Source organism: Gopherus flavomarginatus, chromosome 9 (assembly GCF_025201925.1).
Source record: "Gopherus flavomarginatus isolate rGopFla2 chromosome 9, rGopFla2.mat.asm, whole genome shotgun sequence".
Classification (NCBI taxonomy): Eukaryota; Metazoa; Chordata; order Testudines; family Testudinidae; genus Gopherus; species Gopherus flavomarginatus.
In genome coordinates, this window is record NC_066625.1 from 86048317 (window position 1) to 86060562 (window position 12246).

The following is a 12246-nucleotide window of genomic DNA, read 5'->3' on the forward strand; positions in this document are numbered from 1 at the left end:
TAGTATGTTGTTCCATGTTATTTCCATAGAAACTGTGCTGTCAACTTGTAATTTTCACACTAAGTGCATCCCACCATATTATTTCTGCAACACAAACATGACCGTATTTTAGCATGGAAAACACTGTTCCCCGGCGAGATAAAAGGCCTAAATTTAGTGAAACTCTGCTACCAAGCCAATATTATCTCAAATAGGGCTGCCTGCAGGAGCATTTGAGTATACCAGGGATCAAAAGGTACAGATTGAAGTGTGATTCTATTCTGGGAACTGACTGTGTGAAAATATTTTTTATTACACCAACTTCGGCTGGTGAAAGAGACAAGCTTTGGAGTTTGCTCAGAGCTGCTGCTGCTCCCAATGTGTATTCAGAGTCATCTTTGCTTACTTCAGTGACAGCCTTTTTCTCCCATCAGCTCTGCAGAACCAACAGAGAGTTGGGGGTAGCATTTTTCAGGCGTGATTTTAAACAAAGGTCCTGATCTAAAGGAAGCACTTAAGCACATGCTTGACTTTAAGACCATGCATTGGAGGCTAAAGCACACGCTTCCGTGTTTTGTTGTATCACGGTTTACGTTCAGACTGCAGGCCCACCTTTGCAACTTTACTGCCTTTAAATTATTTCCTCAGTTACACCCATGCCGCCTCCCTGAAGGCAACAAAACCGCACAAGTGTAGTTGAAGCCAGAATCTGAGAACATGGGAGTTGCACAGAGGTCACCGAGGGCAGCAATTGGCCTACAGCCTCGTGATTATGATAATTACACGCAAGCCGCGAACCCAACTTAGCTCTCAGATCTTGACTGAGTTTGCAGGGCTGGTTAGCAAAAACATCTTTTTATTTATGAACCGAGCAAACTCAGGGTAGGAATCATGGAGATGCCACAAAACCAGGGGACCCCCGGATGCAAGTTCCATAGTCTTTTTTCAGAACGGACACCATTTTTATGGTGTGATTTAAAAAAAAAATCCCACCCTTAAAGAGGGTTCTATTATGCTATGAGCTGTGCAGACATTTTAACTGACACAGTCCCTACTCTGAAGACCTTGCCAAACAAAGATTGGAAGCTGAAAAATAGCATTATGCCTCTTTTACAGATAGGGAGACTGAGTGACTTCCCACAAGGAGTCAGAGGCAGAGACAAGAACGGAACCCAGGTCTCCTGGGTCTATGTCAGTGTTTAACTACAAGACCATCTTTCTGGTCTCCTTTTGCTATGTAATTAGCTGCTCTATTTTAATAAAGGAAGAAGAGTGTGTTTCTTCCTTCTCCACCACCACTGGAGCCCTGATTGTTACTAATAATGGCCCTCAGTTCAGCTTCCTCTTGCAAGGCAGGTCAGAGAGCCTTTCGTTACAAGTGTCCCCTTGTTCTGGGAGCACATGTGAAAGTGACCAATCTCTTCTGCTCTATCCTCACTCTGAGCTAGCGCTTTCGCTCTCCAAAAGCAACCAAGGAGCAGGAATGGAAGTGTTTTGGGAGTGCTCATATAACTATCGTCCAGTAGAACAGGGGACGTTTAAGACACAGATACACCAATGCACGAGATAGAATTTGTAGCGTCACTGCAAAGGCTTGTCAGTCACTGTTGCTTCAGGAGACTTCAACAACCCCAGTTAAAAATGAAGGGATTATGCTTTCGTAACAAATTAGCCTCTACTATCTTCTACTCAAAAGATAACGGATGGGTGAAATTCATCGGCTCTGCTGCCCATATCAATCCTGTGTCTGTATCTAAATAAATGTCTGTGTGGACAGCACACTTCCAAAAATGATTATTTAGGGGTTAGTGAAGTTCCCGACACATAAGAATTCTGCTCCAATTTACACCAGTGTAATGTATTGAATTCAGTAGCGATACTCCTGATTTACACTAGTGCTGTATCAGACCCTGGCTGTACATTTCATGTCAGCACTGACCTTTCCATCGTCCCTCCACCCAACTCAATGAGGCTGAAATCTGTTGCCAACTGATTTACCTGTTGTTATTCTTCAGTTTGATGTGATCAGTCGGTTCTAGGATCTGCCCGTTCTTCAGCCAGGTGATCTGAGGGGGAGGCTCTCCCTGGGCCAGGCAGGTGAAGATTGCAGTCGTCCCTATTGGTCTGGAAATTGACTGAGGGTGTTGCACAAACTCCGCAGGGGCTGTGAAGGGAAGGAAAGTGAAGCATGAGGAACACTGCCAGGAGCCAACATTGCCCTGGCACCAAGCCTGTTCTAATCACTTGGTGTAAAATAACCTGAGTCTATTTTGTGAGCGCGGCGAAGGCTGACAAAAGAAAATCACCATGGTTTATCAGCTCCAGAGGTAGCTTGGCAGGTTTGACAGGCGTGTGTGGTTCACAGATAACTACAGATTGTGCTTGCCCATCTGTAACCATGACGGTAACCAGCTAAAGAATAGAGCTGGGCTGGTTAATCGGGGAGAGGGAATTTTCAGTAATTGCATGAGCTACTGATGCCAGGTGGGCTAGTCGTTTAAAAACACAGTGTCCCCTTCCTGCTCTTTAAGGGACCTGGATGCTTGATTGTTTACACAAAGGCACGTTATTATATTAGCTGCTCTGAACCACAAAGCCCTGCCTGCTTACCATGGCTTTGCTGCAATGGTACCATGGCTCTGGGCCACTGCTATGCTGGTACAAGGCCCATGTGATGAAGGATTATTACAAATGAATCCTGCCCATTAGAAAGGCCCTGCTGGATCTTTATTGATCTGAATGAATTCAAACACAAGGATGAAACGCAAAAGCCAGAATAACGCCCCTTAATATGTTTTTTTAAGAACATGTGCTGGGGAGTGTTGGATTCATTCCTTCTTGCTCCTTGTGACTGATTGTGTATGTTGTATGAAATGAGCTCTGATGAAAGGTGCCAGATCAGCAGCTCTGCAGTCCTGTTTGAAAGTGTGAGCCCCAAAATATAGTGTGTATCATTCCAGTGCCACTTTCACATCCTTCCATGCCCGAGCCCACACACAGCCAGGAATGGCAAACGATACCATAGCTTTGCACTCTATGGTAAGTGCCGTGGTTAGAGTGCTGGGCATGGCGTCAGGATTCCTGGGTTCTAGTCCCAGCAGTGATTTCAAATGTGTCTTTGGGCAAGCTGTCTCTGAGACTCCGTTTACCCACCTTCACAACAAACACCAGGCCACCGAACTCAGAGTGATGGCGCGAGGTCTACTTAATGTTAGCAAAGAGCTTTCCACTGCTCAAATGCAAAATATTACGACAATTCTCTCTCTAAACGGGAGCTCAAGCTCCTCAGCTATACAAATCACTCTGGAAAATGGAGCATGCTGCAGAGTTTGCCAGTATACGTGCAAACGGAGTTCAAATGAGCCACATTCATTTCCATCTGCCTGGCTGTGGAGCGGTATGCAGTTTGCTAGCGACCAGCATTGCTTCACTCAAAGAGACAAATAGTTATGAGGGTTTCCGGCAATACCATTCCAAATATGATTATTTTGTGCTGCAGTAATGTGTAAGAGCGCCAGTCACTGACCAGAGCTCCACCGTGCCAGGGGTTATACATTCATAGAACAAAAAGCTGTTCCTAGCTTCAAAGGACTTCCCAGCTAAGTATAAAACAAGAGCCAACAGGTGGAACAAGACAGACAGATGAGGGGAACACAAGTAAACAAGACAGATGAATAAGGGAATTCATTTCTTTACCCTATACACAGCCAGCCAGAGACGAATATGTGCTCATATGCAGTGGTCGTCACTGAGAGATCCCAAAGCACTTTATATAGGAGGGTAAATAACATTATCCCCATTTCACAGATGAGGAAACTGAGGCACAGAGAGGTGAAGTGACTTGCTCAGAGTCAGCGGCCCATCTGCAATGGAAACCCAGACTCCTGACACACTCCACTAGATGATGCTCTCTTAGTGAGCCACAAACATTTTGGAAGCTACATAAAGCATGTTTTTACAATAGTAACATATCAAAAGTTTGGCTGGCCATTCTCTCCTCACCACATTCCCATTCGCTGCAGGTTCACAGCCCCTGTATGCCCAAGTCTTCAGCCTGGGACCCAGAACTCCTGGAGGCAGAAGCCAGAACAGTTCTAACTGCTACTCAGTTCACAATAGTCACAAATGTTTCTGACTTTTCACCAGATTTTAAGAGGAAATTATTTCTCCCCCCTCCAAGCACCTCATCTGAGACTTAAAATCATTGATCAGAATAGAGCAATATATTAGGATCCAGAAAACGGCGCCTGAAACGCTTGCCTGAATAACTGAGTTTATACAAGCAGTTACGCTTCAAAGGGTAAAGCTATAGTATACTCCATATTGCTGCTTCTAAGACCCAAATCCAATTGCAATCTCCAGCAGTTACTAGGAAGACAAACAAACAACAGCCACAGGTCTAATGAATTTATAGCCCAAAGGCACAAAGTGGCTTGCTGACATTAAATATTGTTGACAAAAGCAAGGTTATTTAGTGAGGAACGCTCACTGCACAGGCAGGCATTTTCCAAGTAGGAGATTAGCAAGTACTTCCATGAAAGATGCACATCTCCTTTCCTTGCCACACTTATATCGCCAGACTTCCAGAAATCTAGGACATAAACAGGCTTCCCTAAGATGTGGCAGCCAAAGTGAAATTCACTCCATGTGCAAAGAGACAGTCCAAGGTTTATGATCCACCAAGGTCTTGTCCACACATGGAGTTATTCTGGAATTCTTTCTTAATCTGAATTAACTTTCAAGGGTAGACAAGCCCTCGTTACCTGCATGTAAGCCTTATGTCTTGCACCGCTGTAGTGCTGACCCTCTGCAGAGGAATGAACTTCACCCTGCATGAACAAAAAGCCTCTCTCTCTCTCTGAAGAGGACTGTAATCATGGGATGATCTTGGATTTCTATTGGCTTTGGTGATTGGCCCAGTGATTGTTCTGATCACTGCTATTACCTGGCTTATACATCACCCTCTGCAAACCTAACAGCACCTTGCAGGATTGCCAATTATATACAGACAGGGCCTGATTTTCAGTGAATACCTCCAATTGTCTGCGTACGCATGTTTGCATGCACAACACTGTCACCGCAATATCAGAGACTGGATTGCAGCCTGGCTGAAAAATCATACCCCATGGGATTCATTTCCCCCCATCTGCCTTGCAGGATGCAGGGAAGAAAGTTAGGCCACTGATCTTTTGTGATTTTTCTCCCCACTCATTCCCCCTTCCAATCAAATTTGAATAGAAGGACCCATCACTATAACATCGTTTGGCTGTTACTCCTTGGGAGTCGCTCAAATTCTAAGGGGATGGTCGCTATTATACAAAGCTGATTGGCTAGATAGATGCTGGGCCGTTTGTTCTTTACTGATACAGATGGAAAACAGTCTCCTGCGCCTGTACAGATCAGGTCCTTCCCTACTTAACTAGCAGGATGCTAATTAGAGCGCAGCCTGAGGTGAAATGGCTCCATGACACCTCTGAAGTATCCCCATGCAGGTGACAGCACTGCAGGAGGCTAAGAACTCTCCAACCTTGGGAAATCTGACTCCGGAGCAGCCTGTTAAAAGTCTTGTTTAAAATAGACGTTTGCCAATTATTTAGACAGAGGCAGGAGGAGCATGCTGCACACCTGTCTGGGAAATAATTTGCTCAAATGCCATGTTGCTATGCAAACTGCAAATGTAGGAGTGAAATGACTTCTACCTCATTTTACAGCTAGGCTTGAGGCCTCCATGCAAAAGAAGGGAAAGAGAGAAGGAAAATAATTCTGCCAACAGAGACTGGCACCAACAAGGTGGGTACGTTAACACAGTGCATCCCGAGAGCCAGCAGCGACCACAATACACATAACGAGACTGTTAGTGAGATGAAAACATTGGCAGTTTGTTCCCTTGCAAGAATGATCAGTCTCGTGAAGGTTTCATACGTTTCCCCTCAAGGGAGGAAAAGACCAAAGGGTGGATCCAACTCATTTCCCCCACCAAGTAAACCCTATACAGCTAGTCAGCCCCATTTTCTCCACTGGAGCTACCTCCAAGCTACATCAGCATGACCAAGGAGAAAGCTGCACCCTTGTGTGTGTATTCGACTTCTGGTATAGAATCTGCGGGGGATTAAAAAAAGCCAACCCCCGCACTCCTTTCGCAATCAAAGCTGTACAAGAAAATGGCATCCTGACTGCTGCTTCAAGGCTAAACCAAAGCTAAAGGTACTGACACTGAAGAGCAACCAGGGCCGGCTTTAAGCCGATTCGCCCGATTCCCAGGAATCGGGCCCCGCGCCTAAGGGGGCCTCGCGCCTTAGACACTTTTTTTTTTTTTAAACTTACCCCGGGTCCCTGGCTGCGATCTGCTCCGGGGTCTTCCGTGGTCCCGCTCCCTTGAGCGAAGCGCAGGCGGGAGCGCGGCAAGCCTCGCGGCCCCACTCTCCTGGCTGGAGCCCCGGCCGGAGCACAGCAAGCCCCGCGGCCCTGCTCTCCTGGCTGGAGCCCCGGCCGGAGCACAGCAAGCCCCGCGGCCCTGCTCTCCTGGCTGGAGCCCCGGCCGGAGCACAGCAAGCCCCGCGGCCCCGCTCTCCTGGCTGCAGCCCTGGCCGGAGCGTGGCAAGTCCCATGGCCCCGCTCTCCCGGCTGGAGCTCCGGGCCCTTTAAATAGCCTCCAGAGCCCTGGGGTAGTGAGGGGCTCCGGGGGCTATTTAAAGGGCCAGGGCTCCAGCTGCTTCTGCCACTCCGGTCCTTTAAATAGCTGCCAGAGCCCCGCCACCCCCATGCATTCCCCAAGGGTCCCGTGGCTATTTAAAAGGTCCAGGGCGGGGTTGAAGCTGGGGAGCCCCGGGCCCTTTAAATAGCCCCCAAAGTCCTGGGATAGCAGGGAGCTTGGGGGCTATTTAAAGGGCTGGGGCTCCAGCTGCCTCTGCTGCACCTCTTGCCCTGCACCACCAGCCCCGCTCCCCCTGCCTGCAGCCAGCTCTGCACCCCATGCTCACAGCCAGTCCCTGTCAAACCCCCTGCTGTATCTCCAGTCAACCCCTGCCACACACCCCTGTGGCCCTGCCCAAAGCCAGCCAGCCCCACACACACTGCTGCCCGCATCAGCTCTGCACACCCTGCCCTGTCTCCAGCCAACCCCTGCTGCACCCCCCTGCCTGAAGCCAGCCAGTCTCACACTCCTCTGTCTCCAGCCCTGCCAACCCCTGCTGCACCCCCCTGCGGCCCTGCCTGAAGCCAGCCCGCCTCACACACCCCCTATCTCCAACCAGCCCCACACCCCTTGCCCTGCCTGCAGCCAGACCCTACTTCCAGTCAGCCCTTGCCCTGCCTCCAGCCAGCCCCATGTCCACTTGTGCCCTGCAGTTCCCAGTCATCCCTGCCAGGGCCCTGCCGAAAATGTTCGAATTGGGCCCCGCACTTCCTAAAGCCGGCCCTGAAAGCAATGGCATAAAGATGGCAAGCCCTGAGAGCGGCAATACAAAAAAAAATCCACTGAAGAGACGAGGATGTTCCTCACAAGAGCCCCCCTCTTTCATTTTTAACAATCAAAGAGAAGTGGAGCATTTGACTTATGCGAGCTGTAGGGGTTGTTCCACTGATGGGAGTTCATTGTCAGGCTAGTTTGGCAGGAGCCGGAGACTAATAATGAAGCTAATCTTAGAAAGCTAATGGACACGGCTTCCTAAAACCTCCTGCTGAAACTTCCTTAGATTTCAATCAGTGAGTTTTCTCTCCCCCCACCCCGACTTTTTCACCTCCTAGATCAAGTTAATTTTTAAATTAAATTAAAATAGAGGACAATTTTGGTAGAAGAATGACAAAGGGAGGGGGGACCCTGTTCCCTGCAGCGAGCGATTGCTTTGTATTGCTTAAGTGGTGTACAGAGAGAGCATGACAAGGTGGGGACCTAATTTTCAAGCGGTGACTTAGCCTTCCCTCCCCTCTGTGACGGCGCAATTTTGCAAGCGCAATTATTCTGCAAGCAGTTCGATGCCCACCCACTCCCGTTGGAGCCCGCAGATCATTTTGCAGGTGCACTCAAAGACACCAAATGAGGACACAGACATCTTCCAACTCCATTCGTCCTGTTTCATTAAACCCCGCCACCTGGCCTGTTGCCTTTACCCCCCGAAAAACCTGAACCCGCTAGGTGTTCAAGGGAAAACATCTTTTAAACAGGGAAGAAGCCATCCAGCGGAACCCTTCTGGAGTCACTCTCTCTTCTCATTCTCTCTCATTAGCTGGTGTCAAGAGGGAGTAATTGGGACACTCGTATTTTACTCCAGGGGAACCAAACGTACAGCTGTGTCCACTGGCACTGAGCCAGGGACGCTAGTCGCCATTCAAAAACCATCCCCTTGGATTCAGCATGTCCCCGCTCTGCTCTGCTCTTTCACTAAACGAAACCAGATCTAATGCCAGATTCCAGGTTCCATTTGCTTAAAATCTCCAGAGAAGGAACAAGATTGAGCCAACATCGGCGGCCCCCTTTCCCCACTTCTCTTCCCATTGCCTCTGCCCAAGTGCACCTCTGGGACCGACTCCGGCCTCTTCATCACTCCCGCCCCCTGTGAAACAGTCCTTACTGGCTGGCATCGCAAGGCTCCTATTGCAATCTCCTGCTTGCTGTTTAACAACGTAAGGCCAAATTCTGGCTCCTGCCCTGGGAAGGGAAGGGTTGTGGAGCTCTGGTGGCCAAGTGGAGCTAGCCTGGGGCTTTTCGCCTGCATGGGCCAGATCAGGCAGAATATCGCGAGGGAGCTGAGTGAATGCATTTAGCAGCAGCACTTACTGCTGCCTTTAAAAGGTGATACGTGCACTCCCCAGTGGGATCAGGGATGAGAGAGGAAAATTTGGCCCTGGCCACGCCCCCTGGGGCCCTTAGAAAGATGCTGGGCGTGGTAGCGAGGAGCGGGCAAAGCAGCACTCTGCCCAGGCCCCGGACAGGTGCATCAGAGTCCCTGTGCCTCCTTCCACACACAGGGCAGACCAGAATTCAGGCCACCACATGCAGCATAAGATTTGGTAGCTCTGCTAAACTATACCTCAGACGATACAGCCCGTGTAGCTAAATAATGTGATCAGAGGAATGTTTTGAGGCAAGCGGTATCAGATACACATGCACAGTACCTCCATATTCGCCTAAACTGGAGCTACAGAAAGCAGGGAAAACTGTTCGCACACGATGGGGACAAAGGCTCACGTGGGGGAGTCTGGTGGGGAAAAAGCTGAGTTGTTACTGCAGTAATTGTTAACACTGTAACCCTGTGTTTTTCAAGCAGCAGGGCTGCTGAGACACTTCAGTGGGCTGGACCAGCTTATTGCAGGGGAAGAGCAAGTGCAAGTGAAGGGGAAAGAAAGGAATTGTTGCCTTTTTTTGGTGTGAGACGTAGCAGAATTCAGTGCTTAACCAACTGGGAATTCCCCGTGGGGGAGCTCCAAACACCTAAGAAAACAGATACGATTGTTTTGTCCCATGCACAGATTAAGAAGGGGCCTGGTTTCTCTGGAAGGTCGCCTGGCCCTTCCCTTCCCCAATCGTTAATGTGTTTCCAATAAACAGCGACTGAATATTTTTCTTTCTTTGCTGGGTTTAGGAGGAGAAGGTGGACAGTTTGAAACACCCGCCTATTCCCAATCTCCTTACCCCTACCCACACCAGCGTCCTTCTGTTCCACGCTACACATCCCCCTTTCTCATTCATAACGGATGGATCGTCTTGCGGATGCTTACTTCAGCTGAGAGCAGGTTCACTCGCCCAAATGCCTCCACTCCCTCCACCTTAACACAACAAAAGGCCATAGCGCCGAGCACATGAGAGGCAGGGAAGAGATCATATGGTTTTAATGACAATTTAAAGGTGTGACATATGTATCAAAAAGCAATAAAGCTTAATACCTTCCTCCGAAATGTTTAAACAAATGCACTAATAGGTTTGGCTGTGCCTAGCTATGCTGCATGGTGGTATTATGAAGATCTATGGTGCGCCGTATCTATCCCCGAGGGAATGTCTTGTTTCACCAGCAGCTGCTCACACCAAGCTAAGCATGAAACGGCCATTATTGTTATTTGTTTCTAAGTATTTTGGGTGTCCTGGAGCGTGAAGTCATTTGGGACTGACTTTCTCAGGTACTGAGCACCCTCAACTCCAGCTGAAGCCAACGGGAGCTGGAAGTGTGCAGGCATTCTGATAATCCACCCTCTGAGCAACACAAGAGGTGCTGTGCATCATATGCAGTGATAGGGCAAGTTTCCCCACACTGCCATATCTACATGCCTGAATGGAGGGATTGCATCTAGCTGGGACATGGAAGTTCAGTCCCCAGGCCCCATTCAGGCCTTGGTCTCTCGGCTGAGATTGCTAACAGGGAGTCATTTAGTCCCAGCTGTGGTGTTATTAGAACTGTGGTCAAACCTCTCAGAGACGGTCTAGGTATACTCGGTCCTGCCTCAGAGTGGAGGGATGGACTAGATCAGGGGTTCTTTTTCCTTTCTGAGCCCCCCCCCCCCAACATGCTACAGAAACTCCACAGCCGACCTGTGCCACAACAACTGGTTTTCTGCTTATAAAAGCCAGGGCTGGAGTTAGGGGGTAGCAAGCAGGGCAGTTGCCTGGGGCCACACACCACAGGGACTCCCACGAAGCTACATTGCTCAGGCTTTGGCTTCAGCCCCAGGTGGTGAGGCTCTGGGCCTTGGGCTTCAGCCTCATTTGGTGGGGCTTCAGCTTTCCACCCTGGGCCCCAGCGAGTGCTGGGCCTCCTTGGTAGCCCACCTGAAACCTACTTGCAGCCCCTCAAGGGGCCCTGGACCCTTGGTTAAGAACCACTGGACTAGATGACCTCTTGAGGTCCCTTCCAATCCTCCATTTCTATGATTCCATACTACTGGAAATTGGACTGAGCCCCCCAAATTCATTTCATGCAGGCTGCCAAACAGCCATAAAATGGTTAACAGCTATATTACCTATTTGCCTAGGCAGGCTTTGAATTATGGATCTACAGTAGCAGCATGCATGCCTATTTTATGTACCTACAAACTGACCTGAGCATCCTAATGTAGGATGTGGACATCTCACTAAAGGGCAAAAATTTGAAAACTGGGCCCAGAGTTTTAATATCGGAACAAAGGCTGAACTTCAGAGGTCCACCTGAAGGAGAACTGTGGGAAAACGGCACCATCACTGGTCAAAACTTTTATGAGAGATCGGCTAATAATCCAAAGTAAAATTCTGCTTCCACTGAGGACCAAGGCTGAGAATCTGTATGGATACTGACCAGCAAGTGTCCAAAACACTGGCGAGGAAAAAGAGGGCAGAATATCTTCAACTTTGGGAAGTTTCAAAAACCAAACCCTGATGTGAAATTTGCGAATGTCCCTTTCTCTATGGAGCTGATCCAACAGCTGGTGAAGTCAATGCAAATCTTTTCATGGTGGGACCTTGAACATATTTTTCTGGCATGAATTTAGGGTGTAAGTGCTCAGAGCTCCTTGGCTAGGACCAACAACTAGGGCAATGAAAATGCCAAGAATTCAACACGTAACACAGTAACTGCAGCACATCTGGGAATGAATTCTAACCTGGAGCCCGATCCTGCATCCCCTACTAATGAAATCAACAGAACTGCTCACATAAGAGTATGAGCTGCAGAATTCATTGTACAAAAGAACAAAACCCATTTCTGAAAGCGGAGAACAGAGATATAAGACAATGATTGTCAAAAAGAGCCTTCTAAAATGTGTTCTCAAGATGGACAATCATTTGTGAGATGGGATCTCATTTTTCTCCATAGCTTTCAGGAGGCAATGAAGCGTGGAGTGGAGAACACTGGTGACCATCTGGCCATTCAGAGCCCAGCAGTTTGTTATGATACCAAACACATAATAAAGCACAATAGATCGTACAGGAGGTAGAGAAAGAGGGGGCTTTGATTTATTTTCTTTACTGCCACTGACCCCTCCGCGTCTCCCATCCATCTCACACAAACACCCTCCATTTTGTATTTAGATACAGTCCGCTCTTAAAACAGCCCCTCATAAGACTTTCGCTTGCGACATGGCACAACGTGATATTCAAATGTCTGTGTTAGGATCCCAGAAGAAAACGGAAACTTTTCTGTATAGGGACTTAACAAAGGAGATCAAAGAACTCTAAATGGATAGGGGAGGCAGAGAGAGAGAGAGAGGGGAGAGAGAGAGAGAGATTGAGACTCTAACCTTTGAAGGCAGGAGACGTCCCTGGACGATAATAAGATGGTATTAGCTGATTTAAAAGGGAGATTG

The 12246-nt window shown here is 48.4% G+C and overlaps 1 protein-coding gene across 1 annotated transcript in view; it reads right to left on the minus strand.

Moving 5' to 3' along the window:
• Nucleotides 1–12246, minus strand: part of IGDCC3 (immunoglobulin superfamily DCC subclass member 3) — a 187659-nt gene that overhangs the window by 42699 nt on the left and 132714 nt on the right. Inside the window, exon 7 of the mRNA XM_050967469.1 lies at nt 1978–2143. Within this exon, the coding sequence (XP_050823426.1) occupies nt 1978–2143 (166 nt within the window). The remainder of the gene's footprint in view (nt 1–1977; nt 2144–12246) is intronic.